This window comes from Mytilus californianus, unplaced genomic scaffold (assembly GCF_021869535.1).
Source record: "Mytilus californianus isolate M0D057914Y unplaced genomic scaffold, xbMytCali1.0.p SCAF_1, whole genome shotgun sequence".
NCBI classification, from domain to species: Eukaryota; Metazoa; Mollusca; class Bivalvia; order Mytilida; family Mytilidae; genus Mytilus; species Mytilus californianus.
Window position 1 is genome coordinate 77,690,890 of NW_026262581.1, and position 23,239 is coordinate 77,714,128.

Genomic DNA, 23,239 nt, shown 5'->3' on the forward strand with positions numbered 1-23,239 from the left:
CGCCAAAATCGATTTAATACTTTTTATCACAGGAAGTCTTAACTATAATTAGATTGTTAATTTTGAAAAAAGGAAGCGTTTTTTTGTCTGTTTTGTAACATAAGCCAATGGATTTACGCTTCCATCTATTAGCCAAAAAGACTTTAAAAGCTAAGGGATGTAACGGAACCTGTTCGTGAAAATTAGACATGTTCTTTTAATTTGAGATAACATTGTTTTCACAGCGCACTTTTAAAGTGTAGACGTTTATAAATACAAGTTCCATGTAAATCTATGTGATTAACACTCTGCACACACAGAGTGCAACACCTGCATGGTATATGTATATCTACTTTTTAACTTGATAACGAATTATACACTTCATTTCATGTAGTAAAGGAGTCGAGTTTAAATATAAACTTAGTTACGGAAATACAATACTTTAATTCACTAAAGGATGGTAATAGACAGATGAGGGATCAAATGTATGATGGATAGCATACAATTGTTTTGCTATGAGATTTAGATGAAACACTGTACAATTATTTTATTTGAACACGCAAAAGGACAAAACTGATTATATATTTGACATTTCAATTTGGACTTATACAGATTAGATTTTACCAACTATTGTCAAACGTAAGTACATATTCTATACAGATTTCTTTTTCAATTTTTGTTTAAATATTTTATACTGGTGTTTTTTTCTAGAATAATGGCAGTGCTATATGCCCACGTGGTTAGGGTAGTATTAAGAAAAATAGAATACGGTGATTGAGAATCATTAAGAATTAACAGGAAAAGTGAAATTGTGACATTCTAACAAGTGGTCTAGTTACTATGGCAATCAAAACTTCCCTTTAAAATCCTTAAAACAGAGAACTGCCACCCACCAATCTCCAACGTATTAGTTTATTTAATGCAGCTATATTTATTGTTGAAAGTTCATGTACATAACTATTATATATCTCAGTTAGTATAATATACACAAGTTTACAAATTTTAGACTAAGAAAAAATCAAAAGAAAGATTTCAGTTTTCCATAATTGAATCAAGTTCGTGTACATACAATGAATGTGAGGATTGCGACTACGATTCAGCCAAAAAAAAAGTGCAGATGTGATACTAAAATTACAATAAAAGTCTGCGGTATTATAAACATGTGAATACATCGTTTCATTCAAGTGAAACGACACATCATAAAATACATATGTACCATCCAAGCTCTAGATGATATGATTTGATTGATTGTTGGTTGCTTCACGTCAAGTGGCAAATATTACATGCATGTTCTGGACGATGATATGATTTGAAAGGAGATAGCAACCAAAGGGAAACAATAACCAAACGAAATCTAGAGGCCAATATGTGGTCTTCAAATATTTAGGTGTAGTAAAAGCGTTGACCGAGGCAAATTTAGTGTCGATGAAAATATGTCTTTAATTCTTATAAGTCCATATAAATGCAACAACCAGGAATTAAGAGTTAAATCAACTAAATCATTTTGTTTTGTTTTAAATATTTTAACGGGTCTGTTTTGTAACGGTGTCATTGGCAGCACGTCCAGTCATGCATTTTGCGTTAATTTAGGACTTAAAAATCACTTTAAAAAACAATGTATTTTTTTCTCCCAATAAAAAAAAAGTAATCATGAAGAATCAATTGTGTAATGTAATTATAAATATTACAGTTGTATGATTATTTTAAGAGCGATTAGATATTATTGGAATTTTAGATAAAGATATTAAAGAATACTACACATTGGCAATTGTAGAAAAAAATGACATAATGAGTAAACCCAATGGATAACGAGATTGTATATGAATATATAAAAAAAACACAATACAGCAGTGTTTGCCCATCTTCATGCTATTATTCAATTTAGTGTTTAGTATTCAAATTCATGGTTAACTGGGAGTAAACAGCAACTATAAAAAAGTGAATACGTGGATATATATGTCTCACGTTGAATTTAGGAAGAGTGTTCACTTCTGTTCTTATTTCAAGACTTAATAAAATAAACTGCCAGATGAGATCGGGATTATAACTGATGCACAGGGTGGTTTCCGTAAGGATTATAGTCTGTTCAAGATTGTGTGATGGTCATGTATATGCGTTACTAGCACTATATAAGAGTTCAGGAAAGACTTTGTATTGTTCATATGCACAGTTTGGAGGGTTGGACTATGACCAAAATGATTAAAGTAGATTAACTGTATACCGACAGCTTGTATTGTATAATAGCAGTACACAATCGGTCTATTTCTTTTCTTAAATCTGCAAGTTTTGAGACAGATTGACATACAATGTGTATTGACTGTTTATTTGAATAAAGAAAAATGAGTGATTTGTTGCATTTTTTAGACTGTTTTAACTAATACCAATAATTTGTTTTTGTTCGATTCAATTTTTAACCGGATTTTCGAAGTAAAAATCGGTTATTGATTTGGGGATGTACGGCGGGCGGGTAGGCGGCTGCCAAACAGTGTCCGTTCATTTACATGAAAACGCTTTGAAGAAATGTTTTCAAATTTAGATATGTTTTTTCCTGTGACTAAATGAAGGTCAAGTTCAATTTTCACGATTTTAGCTTTTCTCGTTGTTCAGTTATAGCCCTTTCCCAAGAATTCATTTTTTGATGAATTAATCCATTTCTGTACAAAGGGAAATAACTCATTTTTTAAAAGATTTTTAAAAGACATTGTATTAATGATAAATGACATTTTGGATTTTTTTTCTTTTCTTTGGTAAATTGTTTGAAGAATTTTGTGGTAGGTTTTATATGTTATTCTGTATAAACTAATTTTCTGAATGCTATATATATAAAAAAAAAAATTATGAAGTGTATTCCTTTAATTAGATAATAATCTATTTTCATTAAAGGATATATTTCATTACATTTAAAGTTGTTGACATTGATAGATAAGTTGCAGATCTATATTAGTTTGTGACAAATGAAAGAAAAAATATTTGGAACTATTAATTATATTTGATTATAATTTGAAAATAGATATACATTGTGTTACATCGTATCTAATTTTAGAGAACTATTTTTAGTGATTAAATCATATCTAATGTTAGAGTACTATTTTAAACCATATTTCTGTTCAAAGGGAAATAACTCAAACTTATTCCATGAACCAGTAATGATAACATCAAAATTTCTTTTTGACTATTTTTTTAAGTCATGTGTGTTATGAAGGAAGATGTCACAGTTGTTATGTGGTATTTTATTTTTGTTGTGGGTGTAAATGTTTAATTTTTACATGATCCTGTTTGGGGTTCAGATTTGCAAATATCAATTCATTATTAATTAGATAATAATCTATTTTAAATATTCAATCATAATCCAAATTCAGAGCTGTTTTAAGCTTAAATGTTGTGTCCATACTTGCTCAACTGTTCAGGGTTCGACCTCTGCAGGAAAATCAGGTTTGCTGTCACTTGACAGCCTCTTGTTCAACTTAGCCGTATAAGGGGAGATAACTCTGTTAGCAGTTTTTTTTATATAAAGAAATGTAAATGGAATTTTTATTTTTTACATGTAGCAAGAAAAAAAATTCGGTGACACCATTTTTTTTTAATTTTCTTTAAGCATATTATAAAAGCATCTTCTCATATTAATTTCAAAATTCTATCTCATAGATTTCTTTTTATTCACAAAAAAGATTTGTTTTCATGAAAAATCTATGCAATAATGCACGAATTGTAGCTTGAAAAAAAAGGGACTGTGACATAAATTTACTTTTATGCCCCAAACCGTAGCGGAGGGGGCATTAAGTTTTACCGCTGTCTGTCTGTACGGCCGTTCGTCCGTCCGTCCGTCCGTACATTCGTCCGTACGTCTGTACGTCCCGAAATTGGTTTCTGTATTCTAACTTTAGTTTGCCTCATCCAAATGTTATTAAAGTTAAACACAATGCTTATTACCACAAAACACATATCATGTTTGAATTTGCTGGCGTCACTAATACCGTTCAAGAGTTATGCCCCTTTACAAATCGAAAAATTGCTTAACTTTTCGATTCCGTTCTCTAATTTAAGTTTGCCTCAACCAAATGTTATGAAACTTATACACAATGCTTATTACCACAAAACACAGATCAAGTTTGAATTTCGGTGGCGACACTTTTACCATTCTAGAGTTATGCCCGTTTACAAATGGAAAAATTGCTGAATTTTTCATTTCCGCTCTCTAACTTAAGTTTGCCTCAACCAAATATTATGAAACTTATACACAATGCTTATTACCACAAAACTCAGATTAAATATGAATTTGGGTAGCGTCACTTTTACTCTTATGTCCCTTTATAACTGGGGCATCATCTGTGTCCCATGGACACATTCCCCGTTTATTTGTTATATTTTTGAAAAAAGCATGGTAAAAATCTACATTTTGGCAAGGTATAAGAAATTTCTATCTGAGGAAATATATACTAATGATCCACCTTAAGTTTACAATTGGAAAGGTGGGAAAATCTTCAAGAAATATTAATATTGAATGCATGTACATGTTATACAGAAATAAAGTCTTTTGTAACATGTACATAAAAAAACGAATTTTTGTTCTTATGAGGTAACTGTAAGACACGGAGAAAAGTTATCGCCCTGTCCCTTTGTCAATGTCTGAACATCTTTGGAGATTATCTGGTTGAAACTTCTGTCAGTGGTTTAAAACTGAAAGTTATGTAGATACTCTTGATACGTATATAAATTTGATAAAAGTTTGTACATCGGTGATTCCTTTATTTTTCGCGTTGTCTGTTGACAGAGGAGCTACACAAATAACAATGTCTGTATTTAAAAAAAACACTAGCAATATTGGAATGGTAACAACAACATAGATTGTATTTTTTTTCAAAGCTAGAGAAATATCCTCTTCCTCCCAAAATTATAAGGGGTTTTGAGCATAGAAATAACATTGAGAAATAAAAGCTTTGTAAAAGCATTATGGGGCGGTCGTCTACTCCAAATATGTGCTAAATGGGGAATAGGAAAAATAAAGATTGTGAGATTTTTGGAAAAGTAAATTGTGTAGATTATAATGGCATTTGGTTGGCCATAATGGTTACAATTTGAAGCGGTTTAACTATATATTGTATGTTTTAAACTGTAATGACTATGGCTTATATATACAATATTCAAATATCTTGATATATAATGAAAATGTACTGTCTATATGACGTACTGTGTATAATTATATATTTTGCAGATTATGCTGCTGTTACGCAATTATCTGCGGCTGAGATCTTCTTAAAAACTATGAAACGGTTTCATATTCTAGAGGTCATAGAGAATCTAAATTATAATTACGTTTGTTTTAAAGTCTTCTATAGATAGCAACAGGCATTAAAACAAAATCGCACTTTACTCAATTTAGGCAGACTAGTTATCAATGTCGTTTAACAGGAAAACATATAAAAGATGGAAGACAAAATAAATGGCTTAACATAGCAATTAATGAAACTGGTAGAAAATCCCTCTTACATTGCTGACAAAAGATGGTTTTCGACAGATTTACAGGTTGTATGAAGCAAAAACCAGGTCAATATCTTTCTGTAAAAAGGTTTAGAATGAGCGGGGGGGGGGGGGGGGGGGGGGGGGGGTGCTATATACCCAAATCTCGCTTTTTTGGTTTTTTTTTTCCTACTTCCTACTTTTTTACCCCCTACATCCCACATTCTCACCTTTTTATCCCCCATATCCCACATTCCCACTTTATTATCCACTATATCCCTCATCCCATAAGCATGTCACCCCTCTAGAATATAATTGGTTGGCAATGAAAATCATAGTATATCTTTTTCCTATTTGCAAAATTCTGGAATCATTCAAAACAAATTGCATTCTATTTGAAGGAAACGATCACTTTCCGATGGTAATCATCTGTAAAAAAGCTCTTAAATTATACTAAATGTCAATAAAAATTGTTAGATAAAAAGGATTTCAACCGTTTAGTGTATTAATAACCTATAAATGTTTGTTGTCTCTAACGGTATCGCAGTTGGAATAAAAATGAGAGTGGGAAGTTACAAAAAGGATTTTCATGATTCATAAAAGCATAATAATCCATTCCTTCATTTTTGTCGAGCCTTCGACTTTTGTCGAAAAAGCGAGACATAGCGATCATACATTCCGTCGGCGTCGTCGTCGTCGTCGTCGTCGTTGTCGTCGGCGGCGTCCACAAATATTCACTCTGTGGTTAAAGTTTTTGAAATTTTAATAACTTTCTTAAACTATCCTGGATTTCTACCAAACTTGGAAAGAAGCTTGTTTATGATCATAAGATAGTATCCAGAAGTAAATTTTGTAAAAAAAAAAAATCGTTTTTTTCAGTATTTTACTTATAAATGGACTTAGTTTTTCTGCCAGTTAACATTACATTCACTCTGTGGTTAAAGTTTTTGAAATTTTAACAACTTTCTTAAACTATCTTGGATTTGTACCAAACTTGGACAGAAGCTTGTTTATGATTAAAAGCTAGTATCTAGAAGGAAATTTTGTTAAAATTTTGTTCCATTTTTTCCGTATTTTACTTATAAATGGACTTAGTTTTTCTTCCAGTTAACATTACATACAGTCTGCAGTTTAAGTTTTTAAAACATTTATTAGATTCATAAACTATCCTGGATTTTTACCAAACTTGGACAGAAGCTACTTACAATCAAAAGATAGTATAGAGAGGAATATTTTTATTAATTTTTTTCCTCATTTTTGTTGAGCCTGCGATTAACAGCAAAAGTAGGCGAGACACTGGGTTCCGCGGAACCCTTACGAATTTTTTTAAAAGAAAACAGTTTTGGTATTAAATTTGTACAAACATCAACAATTGAAAAATTAAAAATGTGTACCTTCTGTTGACTATGTTTCACATTACAATTAATCAAATTAAAGATGAGCAGAATTTTTCTTAATTGATACACAATATACCATGAACAGAAGATTAGATGATAATTCAAATCCTAACTTTCCCTGTTCCGTCAGTATGTGACTTATCTACTGCATGTTGATTTAAGAAATATATATGTATTAAAGTTCTTATTAGTTAGTATGTCTGACTTGTACTAACTTTCACCCTACAAAGAGTCACCCTCATATATCTCCTTTCTAATCTTAAAAAACCATCGGCACTAGTCCGGTTGTTACACTAGTCTGCTTGTTACAATCAAAGTTTTCTTTGACCAAACAAACTTTGTCAATGTATTCGAAGATGTTTTTAGAATGACAACGGTCAAAGAAAAAATGAATCAAAACTTTAACGGACTTTGATTAGATAATCTCATTCTATTTACTTGATACTTGGATGGACTTTGACACGGGAATTAACCAATTAGAGGTGAGCTTAAGAATGATGCAACTTTGTTGTCAACACACAATCAGTGGAAAAACGGTGAGAGAAAAAAACCCGAATAAGCAGGATGACTTCCAGTAAAATTTAAACTAAAATGAAATGGTGAAATTACATGACAGAGTAATTGATTGAATTGGTTTAGAACAAAGAGATGTAAGATTCATCATCATTTGCCTATAGTAAAAATAATCTATGAAGTAATTCTGTGAGAATGTTATTCGAGACATTTTACTCTTTATGATATAAAATAAGAAGATTTGGTGTAATTGCCAATGAGACTGCTATCCACTATACAGAGACCAAATGACAAAGATGTTGGCAACTATATAATTGGTCGCCGTACGGCCTTTAACAATGAACAAAATCCATGTCCCATAGCAAGCTACAAAAGGCCCCGACATAACAAAATGTAAAACAATTCAAATGAAAAAAAACGGCCTGATTTATGTATGAAAACAACAACAACAAAAACAAATATGATATACAGTAACAATCGAACCACTGAACAACAGGCTTCTGACTAGGGAAACATTAATTTCCCTCGTTACTTTGACCTTAGTACCCGAAAAACCTTGATAGGGACAACATATGACTTTGATCATGTTTTTAGTACAAAGTTTTCCATGACCAAGTTGTTGATGGAAAATTTTGATAGTGACAACAGAGCTTTATCTGAGAACACTGTTTGTTCATATAAATTGAGAAACATGTTTGTTAATCATGTAGAGATGCTATCTTGAAATTTCACAAATACATATTTACGTTTGCACATTAAATAATAATTTGAACAAAAACGCCCTAGTAATATATTTAATAATTTTACATTTACATTGCAGAAATAATTTTTATTACTGATTTATGTAATCTTGATTGTAAGGTTTTGATTAAAAAATTATGTAAAAGAGGAAGATTTTTTTCTCACGTATCATTAAAAAAAAACAAGAATAATTTTAAAAAATCTGTTTCCATACATATAGCAAAATACTTTAAATCATACATTCAGCCTACTTTGTCTTTTACTTGGCACCCAGTTTGGAAACCGTTAAGTTCATGCGTAAGCATTTGAATTACTATATAAGAAAAGTCAAATAGAGTTTGTTTATTTCGGTATATACTGATTAAAAGTTATTTTGACATCACAATTATATACATAATTCTTTTATATCATCTCTTAAATTGTGCTGTTTAAAATATACGCGCAAACACACATTCTATAACATAAGTTATTAATGAAAATTCTGAAAATCAATAGACGGTTTGGAATTTAAACCAAAGATAAAGAATTAGATATTTCTTCACTCTACTAGACACCCAAATTGAAAAAGTGACCTAACAAACAATTTTTTATCATTGAATCTGCTAAAACTTCTTTCCAAAACCCCTAACATAGTCAAAAGCGGAGTTTGTGTCTTTTGCTTTTATGTTAGTTGATTTATGCTTCGTTACCAATCTGTTGATATAAGTTATTATCAACTGATTTTTATACGCCCGTTTACGGGACGTATTATGGTATACCGTTGTCCGTCTGTCCGTCCGTCTGTCCGTCCGTCCGTCTGTCCGTCCGTCCGTCGTCAACATGTCGGACATTAACTCAAAAACGCTTTAACCAATTTGCATGAAACTTAAGTGAATTGTTTATATCTATTGACGTGAGCTCCCTTTCGTTTTTTATAAATTTTAGATTTTACGTTTCCGAGTTATGGGGTTTTATTCATTAAAAAAGGGGGGATTTTCCAGTTTTCAGACAATAACTCGAGAATGCTATCACCAACTTGCAAGAAATTGTGGTGAATTGTTTATATCTATTGACAAGAGCTCCCTTTTGATTTTTATATATTTTAGATTTTACATTTCCGAGTTACAGGGTTTTATTCTTAAAAAAGGGGGGATTTTCAAGTTTTTGGACAATAACTCAAAAATGCTGTCAGAAATTCTCATGAAACTTTAGTGAATTATTTATATCTATTGATGTAAGCTCCCTTTACATTTTCATAAATTTTTAATGTGACATTGAGAATTAATTGAACTTTAATTGTTTATAGTCTGACAACAGATTTACTAAGTATTGCGCAACAGCACAGTGTATTGCACAACAGCAAGAAATCTTTAATTGAATATAAATTCAATTCATATAACAAATTTCAAGTTCTTTGACTACATTTATTCAGAAACCTATCATATGTTAAATATTTAATACAATCCAAATTCAGACCTGTATCAAGCTTGAATATTGTGTCCATTTTTGTCCCAACTGTTCAGGGTTGGACCTTTGCGGGCGTATCCAGCTGCGCTCAGCGAAGCAGTTTATTACAGTTTGTTTTGATTTTGTGCTGTTATACCACTGTCCCAGGTTATGGGGAGGGATGAGCGCCCACACACATGTTTAAACCCGCCGCATTCTTTATGGGGTTGTTGAAGTCAGGAACCTGTAATTCATTCGTTGCAGTTTGTTTGCTGTCATTCAAATTTGTTTTTCGTTAAATGTCTGGTCATAAATCAGGCCGTTGGTTTTTTCTTTCGCATCATTTAACATTTTGCCATGCTGGTGCCTTTAAAATCTGTCAGAAAACAATAAACTTGCGGAAAAGATGGTATACCGCAAACATGAGGTGCAAAAATTTGTACACCATATCCAGATTTCGACAATTAATGTCTCTTCAGTGATGTTAGGAATCGCAACGGTATTTGGAGTTTTCTGTTTGGTATTAAATTAATATTAAAGATCCATTTTGTTACATCTTGTGATCCGTTTATTTAGCAATCGCCAATGGCAGTCAGCAGGGTTTAAGGACATCCTTTGTTCGACCTGTTAGTCAAATGCGTTTTGTTTAAATATACTTTTTCACTTTTTTGGTCTTTTGGAAAATGTTGTTTGTGCTGTATTTAGACCCCTCTACCAAGAAATTTGTTTTGCATGCACACGTATAAAAATTGGGGTTTTTATCCAACGAAACCATAGGTTTGAACGTTGTTTTCAATTTAGACTTATTTATATTTTTTCGTTTGGGCTTGTATTATATTTGCCTTCGGGTTTATATGATCCGTTCATCCCATTTCGACTCTTCAAAATTCAAGAGTCTATCCTAAATTGAGGTAAATTATATGGCCTTCCAAATACCGTTTCGATTCCTAACATCACTGAAGAGACATTAATTGTCGAAATCCGGATATGGTGTACAAATTTTTGCACCTCATGTTTGCGGTATACCATCTTTTCCGCAGGTTTATTGTTTTCTGTTTGGTATTAAATTAATATTAAAGATCCATTTTGTTACATCTTGTGATCCGTTTATTTGGCAATCGCCAATGGCAGTCAGCAGGGTTTAAGAACATCCGTTGTTCGACCTGTTAGTCAAATGCGTTTTGTTTAAATATACTTTTTTACTGTTTTGGTCTTATATATATATATATATATATGATTAAGCGAACCCTTAAAAACTTATATAAACCTTTTTTAAAATTTAGCTTATATTGTCCATTAATGAATAAATAAATCAAATTCTTGGTGTAATTGGATGTGCTGAATCTAACCGTGTATTTAGATTTTTAGATATTGGACCATAATAGGTAAAAGCCCAATTTCATCATTCTGTGACAGAAACTTATGTTGTGTCAAACATTTAATCATAATCAAAATTCGGAGCTGTATCAAGCTTGAATGTAGTGTCCATACTTGCCCCAACTGTTCAGGGTTCGACCTCTGCGGTCGTATCAAGCTGCGCCCTGCGGATCTTTTCATTAAATTTTGTAGTAAAGCATAAAAAAAACAGTTGAATTGATTATTATTATAGCGTAAAAAGCTCTTTGGATGTGTTAGATAAATTAGGTGCCTTTTGGTGGTCATTTCAATTCTGAAAAGTTAAGAATAAAGAATATCAATATGTGTATTGATATATTAAGATTTCGTATGCAAAGCGTTGAAGATGAAAGATATAAGATATTTATTAGTTTAAAATCCAAACAATCGGATTGTTACTAAATAACACAGATAAACAGTTATAAACAATTAACAATACAAATATGTAACATTTACATTTTTTTAATCTGACACACTTCGTTTAAGTATCTAAGTATCTACTTTTCATATATACTAATATATATATATATATATATATATATATATATATGTTTCCTCTCTTCCTTGTTTCCCCAAGTTTCTCTTCTTCACACATATACTAAAATAAACGTATGCTTCCGGCCTTCCTTCTTTTCTAAGTATAACAAAAATAACCATTTAACAGTGACTGAACTGGATTTTTTACGATATAATTATTTATACCGTGTATTCTGGTGACACTATAAATTAACTTTTTGAAAATGTATTCTAAGCTTTGAATTTCCGTGTATTTAGAGTTTGGATACTTGACCATAATAGGTAAAAGTCCAATTTCGAATTTTTCAGTTCTTTGAACTCATTCATTCTGTGTCAGAAACCTATGCTGTGTCAAATATTAAATCACAATCCAAATTCATAGCTGTATCAAGCTTAAATTTAGTGTCCATACTTGCCCCAACTGTTCAGGGTTCGACTTCTGTGGTCTTATCAAACTGGGTCCCGCAGAGTATTTTATTAAATTTTGTAGTAATGTATAAAAAACAGTTGAATTGATTATCATTTTAGCGTAAAAAAACCCTTAGAATGTGTTAACTAAATTAGGTGCCTTTTGGTGGTCATTTCAATTCTGAGAAAAATTAAGAATACAGAATATCAATATGTGTATTGAAATATAATGATTTCATATGCAAAGAGTTAAAGATGTAAGATATGAGATAGTTCGTTAAAACTATGCAAAGCGTTTAAGATATAAGATATAAGATATTTATTAGTATAAAATCCAAACAATCGGATTGTTACTAATTTAAAATAACACAGATAAACAATAAACAATCAACAATAAACAACACAAATATGTAACATTTATTCATTTTTTTTTAATCTGACACGCTTCGTTCAAGTGTGTAAGTATCTACTTTTCATATATACTAAAATATATATATGTATGCTTCCGGCCTTCCTTCTTTTCTAAGTATCAAAAGCATACACATTTAACCGTGACTGTACTGGATTTTTTTATGATAAAATTATTTATATCGTGTATTTTAGTGACACTATAGATTATCATTTTAAAATGTATTCTAAGCTTTGAATTTCCTATACTTTTGTTTAAATAATAAGGGTTCTATTTGTTAGCTTGCAGAACTACTGTGGGAATCGGGAAGAACTTAATCATTTGTCCAGCAAGAGACTTTCGCAATGAGCTATTTAAATGCTCTTGAATTTTTCAATATGACATGACTCTGCATATGTGTTTTGTATTTGTTGTAGACCATTGTGTGTACAACTTTTTTCTGTTGGTATGTACAACTATTTTTCTTTTGTGTGCGCATATTGCAGCCACATAATTACTGGTTTCTAACAGTATTACAAGTCTTAGCCCACGAAAAAAGGAAAACAACAACAATATTCAAAACAGTATTCCGTGTCTTCAAAGCATGTCATTACAGTTGAATGTTTACTATCTAATACTTATATCAGATAAGTTACATGTTTGGTATGATATTCTTTTCAATAAGTTTGAATGTCTGAAATGTTAAGATAATGACGTAACACTCCAAATCAATTTTAAAATTGTATGTTTTGGATTTTAGTAGAATAACAAATACAGAAGTAAAAACAATTATGAGAATTATTGATAAAGTTATCCAATACCATCCACGTAATACTATTTTTTTAAATACATTAACATTCCTTTTAGTTTTTTGAATGCATTTTACAGATTGCAAACATCCATGCTACAGATTTGAATTCTTATCTTTATTTCTTATACAAAGATATTTTTGGGTAATTTTGTGTTGTATGTAACTCCAATAGGTCAAATGATAACTCTTTTTAAGTGATAAAGATTTTGTACATCTCTGAATTCGCCTACTCATTTCCAAAGACTACGGTAAATTGGCAGAACAATCATTAGTATTTCTCTATCCACGGAATAAAGACAATACTTTGGATTTAAAATATTTAGAACGGAAAACAAGGTAAGGTGTACACAAAGGATTTTCCACATCTCATTTAACCTAAAAATAACATGGTTTGTGAATATTTAAATTGTTTGAAAGGGGAGCCAATTGTTGAAACTCAATACACTGTTTAACAATTTCATTCTCTTTACAGATGTTTTATCATTTATCTAGAATGGAGGGATGATTTACACAGTCACAATAATATTAGTCATTTGTGAAATAAAAGTAACGAAATAAATAGAATACACATGAATAGTAACATTTACTTGTAGCCAAACAGTGCATGAACAACTTATTAATATTATTGTCAGTTATCGGTTATGACCTTTGGGAAAAATAAACCGAAATTGTAAATATTGATCTTTTTGCAGATGATTGAACACGATAAATCAAACATATTATTTTTGTCAAAAATAAGTTAGGAATCAGGATAAAGTTTATAGCCATTGGGAAAATCAGATATCAGAGATACAAAAGCATCCACATGCATGGATTGCAATTTAAAACTTAACAGAAACTTATATCGCCATATGATCCATGAATACGATCCATGCAATCTCGTCGACCCTTTGAATAAACTTATTTCAAAAATTTAACACTGTAATAAGATCTTTGAATAACTAACATTGATTTTAATATCAATAAATGAATAATACATGACTTAATATGTATATAATTACGGTCCTACAACGTGTCGATACTTATATTTTTCTTAGACTGTATATGACGTCTTTACATATTTTGTCACCGTCATTATGTACATCAACACTTATGACAATTAAGAAGCCTATTCGAATAATTCTCAAAAAAATATTTCTCTGTGTTTCAAAATTTATATTGTAAAGATACACAGTGCAGCTATGTATAAATAAATACAAAATTATACTGTAAAGATACACAGTGCAGCTATGTATTCAATAAATACAAAATTATATTATACTCATACATTCAATCACAGCTCTTACAAGTTGACTCATTTCACATAAATTGAATATGGTAAACGAAAGGTCAACCTAATTGCAGGAAAATGAGTACTACATGTATACTTATAACATAATTCAATATGGAGATTTTTTAATGCGTCAAGACCATATAGTTGCCGTGAACAGGAATACAAGAGGCGTCTTTAAATTTCGGTTTCTTACTTGCAGCATTGTATGGTTCGATCATTTCTTTTCTAGCAATCCACTAATGGACTGCTACAGGTAACAACGACTTACTGTAGTTATTATTTTAACAACTCAGTTGAGTAAAACAAAACGTCCGAGTGGTCAAGAAAATTTCATGTATTATTATTATATTTTTTCAAGAAATATATTTAAGAATTCTCATAGTGTTCGCAACAACAGTATTAAGAATAAGTGCATATTTACATTCGTGTGGGGAAGTGCAATTTACAAATTATTTGTATTACAAACTTATATATCTTTACTCAGAATTGTTCTTGACACTTCATTACTGTTCCATATACTAGGTCATGGTATAGCTCTAAATACTCTCTCAGTCTCTGACCCTTTCGCCTTTCATTGCGTCTCATTGTTCAGGTAACAATACATGGATTGTGACCAAACGACATCTTTAACGTCTTCGACCTGGTCTCTAGTCATTTTTTACAAAGGCAGGGTATGAGTCGCGTATTTATTTGATGAATAGTGTTATGGGATATGCTATTTTGTCTTTTTTATCTGACCAACAGTTAAATGGAGAGTTAAAATTATCTCCTATTTGTCACTTGAAGGCGACACTTTTCAATTAAGATTTTATTTATGTGTCTTACATTAGAGCTTTGGACAATCAGAGGCTTTATTATTTAATAAAAGAAATTCAGACGCCGTATATTAAAGCATTGTACCCAAGATATGTATGCCTTGTAGGAAGGAGATTGATAAAGCCATCAGTAAACTTATATTTTCCTGTTAATAGATAGATCGAATAGAAATACCATTTTATCAGTTATGTGTGTACTACAATGTGTTGACTACATATACTATAATAGTTAATTGATTTCTGCAAAGGTCAGATACCATCTATGTTTGTTCTTGTAATGTTGTTTTTATTTGACTATGTGATAACATTTTACAGTAATTGACTGATCCCGTTAATTGCATTCATGTACAAGTATGCATTATATAGAATATATATCCAAATATGGCCTTTGAATTGATAAAACCGTTTTTATTCTATGAAATAGAAAAATATACAAATTGAAATAATAAAGGTTAGGGTGTAATTGCCTCAAACTCTAAAATGATATCTCTTTATCACATTTTTTAACGTTTTTATTCGGGAAAAGGTTTGATGCTTAATATAAACATTAAAGATTAAAGATTAAAATAATTAAAGCACCAGTTCAACTCATATTTGATGATCATAATAAATTTAAACTTAAGAATCCTTTGAAGTTCAGTATATTTTATTTTTTCTTCTCCGTGCATCTATATTGTCATTCCATGATGTTTACTTCTTAATATTGGTGAGAAGTGCTCTTGATGAAGGGGAGAGGAAGATAGTTGTAAAGAAAAAAACAAATTTTGTGTTGACTCAAAATTCACAATTATTCTGGTTAAATCGTAATTTGAAGAATGAAGCCATTATTTATACTCAACTTTTGCCTCGACTGTGTCAGATGTTGATCGCCCTCTTTCACCTTTATCGTCCTACAGTAGGGACCCAAAAGGATCAGAAGTAGGATATAAGACTTCTAAATGACGTAAATTATAGCAGTTGTCTAATTTTGTTTGATTTAATTAATGCTCTTCAAATTCGTACTCTTTTTGCCTTTTTAACAAAACGTGCGTCTGGCTTTTGGCATTTGGTATGTGGTATGATTGCCAATGAGACAACTATCCACCAGAGTCCAAATAAGTGGATTTAAGCAATTATGGTCACTTGGATGTATGCTCTATTTCTTTTACTTATGCATGTTTCTAATAAATTTTTGATTTAAAAATTTTTTTTGCAAAAAACTAATGCTTAAGCAGTGAGGAAATATTTGTCCGTAATTATTATCAAAACTCCTTATATTAGTGGTGTTTATTACGATTACACAGTAACCGTTTTGTTTTGGAGTGTTTTGATACCCGAGTTAACCTGACATTGTACAATCTTACGAGGGTCTGGATGGGGGTGCAACCTTTCTGTATTCTTTAATATTTTATGTGATTTTTCTCTTTTTTTTAGCACCCTATTATACTCCGTTCTTTTTTCATGGCCTGATTTGCTCTATTCATTTTGGGTGCCAATTTTTCTGCAGTATTTGTCCACTAGTCTCTATTCTGTAAACCCCATCCAGTCCCTCATCTTATTTTACGATACATCTGTTCTTTAGATTTATTATATAAATAAGAAGATGTGGTATCAGTGCCAATGAGACAACTCTCCATCCAAGTCACAATGTGTATAGAACCGCTTCGAAACTGTTTTTAAAGGTGTCAGGAGAACTGTTCTACGAATTGTTCTTAACAGTTCTATTGACAGTTTCCGACAGATTTAAATAAAGGTTATAACTGATCCCAACTGTAATTCTGTTTAAGTCTACTCCACTGTATTTTACTGTAAGTCTGTTTAAGTTTCCAAAGGCTACTCCACTGTATTTTACTGTAAGTCTGTTGAAGTTTCCAAAGTCTACTCCACTGTATTTTACTGCAAGTCTGTTTAAGTTTCCAAAGGCTACTCCACTGTATTTTTACTGCAAGTCTGTTTAAGTTTCCAAAGTCTACTCCACTGTATTTTACTGTAAGTCTGTTTACGTTTCCAAAGTCTACTCCACTGTATTTTTACTGCAAGTCTGTTTAAGTTTCCAAAGTCTACTCCACTGTATTTTACTTTAAATCTGTTTAAGTTTCCAAAGTCTACTCCACTGTATTTTACTGCAAGTATGTTTAAATTTTCAAAGTCTACTCCACTGTATTTTACTGTAAGTCTGTTTAAGTTTCCAAAGTCTACTCCTCCGTATTTTTACAACCAAAATAATCGTTAAGACATCAGGTGTTTCCGTCAGACTGCCAATCCTAACAGTATAGTATCAGATATATGATTTATAATTCTGCAAGAACAAAGCCTATTCGAATGGAACATTGGTATTAAATGAAAATAAAAATTTGATTAACTGCATACGAGACAATAGCTCAATGATGCATGATTGGTTTAATAAAGACGGTATTTCACATTCTATTGTAATTGAATATGATTAACTAAGCATGCAAATGAAAGATTTGTCCATGGATCAATTTATTTTTGACTAAGGTTATTGTTATACTGTTTATAAATTTTGTAATTATTTTGAATAATGATGAATCGTTTATCAAAGTTCAATCCTAATTGAATTGATATACGGTTTGCCCAAACCTACCAACAAACGAAAAATGTAACGAAATGTATGACGATGCTAGTATACAAAATTATTTTAAGAAGTATAGTGCCTATTTATTAAGGTATACGAAATCTAAATTCTATTATCAAGATACTTTAATTAACTGCGAATGTCTCTCTATAAATATAAATAAAAATGGTATCAATAGCAAGCGTTCGGTCTTCTCCATTAATATACCATTCACATTTTGGATAGACTTTGGTTGGTTTAGAGAACGGCAGATGGAGTGAGCGCTTTTTCACAAAAAATATCTTAAATTTGTTGATCATTAATTTTCCATATCGGCATTTTACACGTCCATTTTTATTCATACTTCTACTGAACACATCTACTCGCTCAACCTTAAAATATATTGATGTGTTTCGTGTTGCCCAACTCTTTCTCTGTATAGTTCTTATTGACTGTTGTTTGTCTCTTCCTAGTTTATTGCTTTCCGAAATAAATAATGGCAGGAGTATATAGTACCCACTCTGTTCGTCTGTTCGACCAATTAAAACGTTTTAAAGGTTATAATTTTCGTTCACCTTATAGATTTGTAATTTCAATTTTCACTTAATTTGTCATTGAATTAAGATATTACTCATCATATGTAAACAAATTTCCTGATGGCAACTTTATAACTTTGCAACATTACATCCTACTATGAAATGCAGGTCAAACTTCATGTTCAGTGTTACCGAAATTACCATTCAAGAGCTTCTGTCAAAAGCCATTGACTTGTCTATAAATAGTATAAATATTGGCTTTTACAACGATGACATTGGTTTGCTTTTAGTTCGGATATAAAAAAAAATTGTAGAGCTACAGTTCAAATAAGCTTAGATATGTTTATCATTGAAATTATAGCAGCTCAAAAACAAAACGATTTACGGATGATAACTTAGGCTACTTTGGAAGGGGAATATTGGTAAAATTATCGTAGGTTTGTCCCCTTTTCAACGGATGGTTGGAGCAAAGCCGCTTACAAATCAAGGGGGTTGCTGATTTATTATTTCAAATTGCTTGGTAGATTAACTTTTAAAACATCTGATACTTTTATTATTATATGAATGCTTCAAACTAAAGCTAGTGTAGCTTTCTATTGACGTATGCGTTTCAGGGTCAATCTTCGTTAGGAATGTTCCAAACCTTAAATAAGGAAAGCTAAAGAGGTGTATATAAACTAGGAGCTATATAGCACATGCAAATAATCATGTATCTTCACATCGTGTCTCCAAAGGAATTAACTACTGAAACACTAGTTGTTGATTTTTCCCGAATAACAAGATAATGTAGGTTTTCTCGTCTACTGCTGGTAACATAATGCCCGATCTTAACAATCTGATTACGTGTTGAAATTACGTGTTAGGAATTTTTTCTCAGTATAATTGTATTACCAATAACAAATATTAGTTTTTATTAAATCAGTGGTGATCGTAATTTTCAAGATGTGTCATAAAAAGTTTTTAGAGGATTAATTGATGGATGACGGCTTATCGTCTATCAGAAAACATTACTTGCGTATTCAGAATCATAACATTATAATCAGATACGATTATCATTATTACATGATTTTTACCTGACCGACAAGCTGATTGGTTTGAAAAGGTCGACATATTATGTTTGACATAATCAGACGAATTAATCTTCGAGTCGTCCATTCTTTGCTCTTACTCCTATATTTTACGTACTTGACAGCAAATACTTGGCTGCGAAGCAGCAAATACAGTGAAGCATTTAAAAGGCTTTAGTATAACCGAACCGTGTACCGAACCCATAACCTCCCACAATAAGGCGAACATGCTACCACAAAACAGCCAATGCATTTTGGCAACGTTTGATAAAAGATCATTTTAGTCCCTTGAATTGAAATATAAGAAAAGTATAATAAATCTATCAAAAAACACTCATAAGATGTTTCTTAGATGTGTTAATATTTTTGTTATTTCTCCAGCACTTCGCTTAAGATTATAAAAGTTTTAGCATTTAAGAAAAACACTGGAAAATGACCCTGTCAAAATAGCTTCATTTTGAGATCTGGTGACTGGTATAGATGATATGTCGTATCCTAAACTCTTTCGTCAAAAATTACGACTCGGGCTAATAGAACAAATTCTTGACTATGTATATGCAGCCACGTCTTGTCGGAACTTGGACGTTAAATGTTATGCTCTTTGTATGTTGAGTTCCCTTGCATCAACTGTTTCAGGAGTCCGAAGGTGACTGTTGAGAAAATTTATGCCCCTAGAACACATATTCATTTTATCTGTTAATCAAAATTTAATCGATCATCTAATACAAAACTTTGACCATGGGCCTGATACAGGTTAATTTGGAAATCTTTAAGTTACTTATTTTGTTATGCAGCCTATTGAACCTTTATTCCTGGTATAGTTATTGATTTTCAACTGAGGGTGACATCGTTAAGATAGTTATGACTTTTGATATTGTAGAATTTTTAACAAAGTAATCAATTATATATACTAACTAAATAATATTTCCCATAAATATATTAAGGACTGATCTAAAACGAGTAATCTTTATGTTTCAGACTGGTCATTAAAGAATGAATTAAAGACTGGAACCTGAAAATAATGAATTTAAGCGAAGATTACGGATTTATCAATGCGACTCCTAATCCATGCTATGTGATTATAAACTCCACCCATGTCTACGATATATGTGGAGAGATACCGATACATCAGTGTACACTCGGAAATGAATCGAAGATTTACAGTAACTCAACACTACCGGAATACAACAACAGTGTAGTCATTCGGACATTATTTCTGGTTATACTAGTCCCTGCTATTTTGGGTATCATCTTGACCATTATCGTTCTTAGCCGGAAACACATGTGCACATCGACAAATTGTTATCTCATATCACTTTCAGTGGCAGATTTGGGCTTTCTTATTTTACTGTCTACAAAATGGCTAGAAACGGAAGTTTCGGACTATTTAACTTTCGATATTTATTATAGATATGCGCAAATTTTTATCGATACATTCCTAATGGCTTCCATCTGGATAACTGTGATGCTTGCGATAGAAAGATACATAGCTATATGTCACTCACTCAGAGCTAATGTTATATGTACTGTAAGACGAGCTGTAATTATCAATGCTGCTGTTTTCTTTATTTCATTTGCATGTAGAATTCCGAATTTTTTCGAATACAGTATTAAAACGGGATGGTCTGATTTTGAATGCGTAGATAAAAAGTATATTGATTGGACTCGACTTGGCAAAAACACTAACTACAAAATAGTATATGCTTGGGTGTTCGACTGTATCTTGTGTGCTACAGTTCCATTTTTGGCACTGTTGTATTTAAATATGAGACTGATTCTGGAAATTAGAAAATCTACTCATTACCTTATGGATACATTAGGAAACGGTTCAAACCTTTCTAACGTACTAGGAAGAGAACAAAGGCGTGTAACTCTCATGTTGATCAGTATAGTCATAGTATTCTTTATTTGTCAGGCACCATACGTCAGTATTTCAGCTTACCAGAGTATCCAACGTTACAGCACGACAGGTTTAACCTTCCATGCCATCAACACGGGCCGAGATATAACTATATTTTTGTTAGCGTTCAAATCTGCGCTTAACTTTATTCTTTATTGTTGGTTCAGTGAGAAATTTTGGGATACGTTCAAGAAAGAACTATGCAGGAAAGTGTGTATCTTTTTCAAACGGAATCGTGATATGTTCAGTAGCAGGACTAACTCTGATACGCATCATAACTCGACACACAACAAATCGTTACGTAAATGTTCAGCTCCTGCAGTCAAAGAGGTATCTGTACAAATGAAAGATGTTCACTCTTAGGTTTTGTAAACGTAGCATATGACTAATGGACACTTTTGAAGTCTGTTTGAATGCATTTGGTAAGGATTTCCTTGATGAAATATGCATTCATTGGCATCTGTAAAGTTCACCGTAGTCCTCGCAAACCAAAGTATTGTTCACATTTTATTGGTTGCTTTCAATAACAAATATAATTTTCCTAAATTCACCTTAACGTAATCAACTATTCAATGAAAGTGGTTCATTTCCATTACGATTAATTCTACAATAATTTTACTTGTATATACTTTGTCGTACTCAACAAGCGTAAGTCGCAATATTAAGGCATTTTGATGAAGAGGAAATATTTGCCTGATGACAAAATGGCGGAGTCCCACTTTTTTGTAGCAAATTGAATTTATTTGTCATTAACATTTAGCTTTTAGATTACAGATCTTATTAATTTACGACTAGAAAACAATTTACAATATAGCTATATGTTATTAGTTTTCATTACGATTGAGGGTTTGTGATATCTGAACTGCCATTTCAGCTGTCTAAAAGTCATACAAGAACGAATATGCTAAGATTGTCCGTAAAAAAAAACATGATATCGAATGAACATGTAGAACAGCTTTTAAATTTTTTGAAAATATGTTATTTTTTTGTTATAAGTATTTGACAGAGGTTTACATTTTTCCCGCCGCAAAAATATGAAGCTTAATTATATGCAGCATACTATTTATTTATAGTAGAACGTATCCACAATTTAGCGCGTAATAATTCCCACTATTGCAATAATGCAATATCACTTAAAACTAGCCATGTTATACGATAACATATTTTTAAATAACATTTGTATAGCAAATAGAGTTGAAATAATATAGCATGTTAATCAAGAGTTTAAATGCCTTGCTTGCAAACTTTGTTTGGTTGTTTGCTCAGACATTGTAATTAAGATTGACACCTAAATTCAATGGGTAGGCAGAGTTACAGTCTATTTACTCTATACAAAGGTTTGATTGGTCCATGAATATCAAAATTGTTTCCAGTTAGGCATCTGAATCATAAAAAGAATCATGGGCTAAAGGGGGTTCAGGAAAGGTAAAGTTAACCAATTTTGAAATGGAGTAAAAACGTAAAGCATGAGCAGTTTTAATTCAAACTATAATGTTTACATGAAATATTATTTCTTGTTACTTATTACAGAGACATATAATATATGTCTCTGCTAATTACAAAAAAATTTGCACTTTAAAATACGATATATATTATAAAATAAAAAAATAACTTCAGATCACTTTGATGAAAACTGTTTGAGAAATCAGTGGCTCGAAATGTTCTAAGAGTCAATGCAGTAGTCGTTATAAAGGGAATATGACCATCAATATTATAATTCGATAATTACAATAATTGTACATTTACTAACTTTTATTTAAAATAAAAATAGTAACACAATTTTTAAAACTCATTCTCTTATTTGCTTAGTGTTTTAAAATTTGACAATAATGCAATAAGAAATGAAACCATATTCCTGCCACATTATTAATTATTTGATATACAAGTTTCCATCTAGAAAATTAATAGTTCCCAATTCCCATTTCAATTTTTATGACGATCTAGTTCTTTAAATATTTTGGTGAGAAATGAAATCTATATTATTTCGTCATTACGATCCAAAAAGAAGCGAGAAATCCGAAACCAGTCAAAACTTTTAAAATTATTTGCCAACAGTTTATATTT

The 23,239-nt window shown here is 31.3% G+C and overlaps 1 protein-coding gene across 1 annotated transcript; it reads left to right on the forward strand.

Annotated features, from left to right (window-relative positions):
• The first annotated feature begins 259 nt into the window (after positions 1 to 259).
• LOC127724404 (sex peptide receptor-related protein 2-like) lies at positions 260 to 22,656 on the forward strand. The gene is made up of 2 exons (XM_052231344.1): positions 260 to 618; positions 20,254 to 22,656. The coding sequence occupies exon 2, from the start codon at positions 20,297 to 20,299 to the stop codon at positions 21,536 to 21,538; it is 1,242 nt and encodes a 413-aa protein (XP_052087304.1). The 5' UTR covers positions 260 to 618; positions 20,254 to 20,296; the 3' UTR covers positions 21,539 to 22,656.
• The last annotated feature ends 583 nt before the right edge of the window (positions 22,657 to 23,239 follow it).

Bases quoted from the DNA above. Each gene is read 5' to 3' on its own strand.
- LOC127724404 (XM_052231344.1), top strand. From the start codon at position 20,297: ATGAATTTAAGCGAAGATTACGGATTTATCAATGCGACTCCTAATCCA.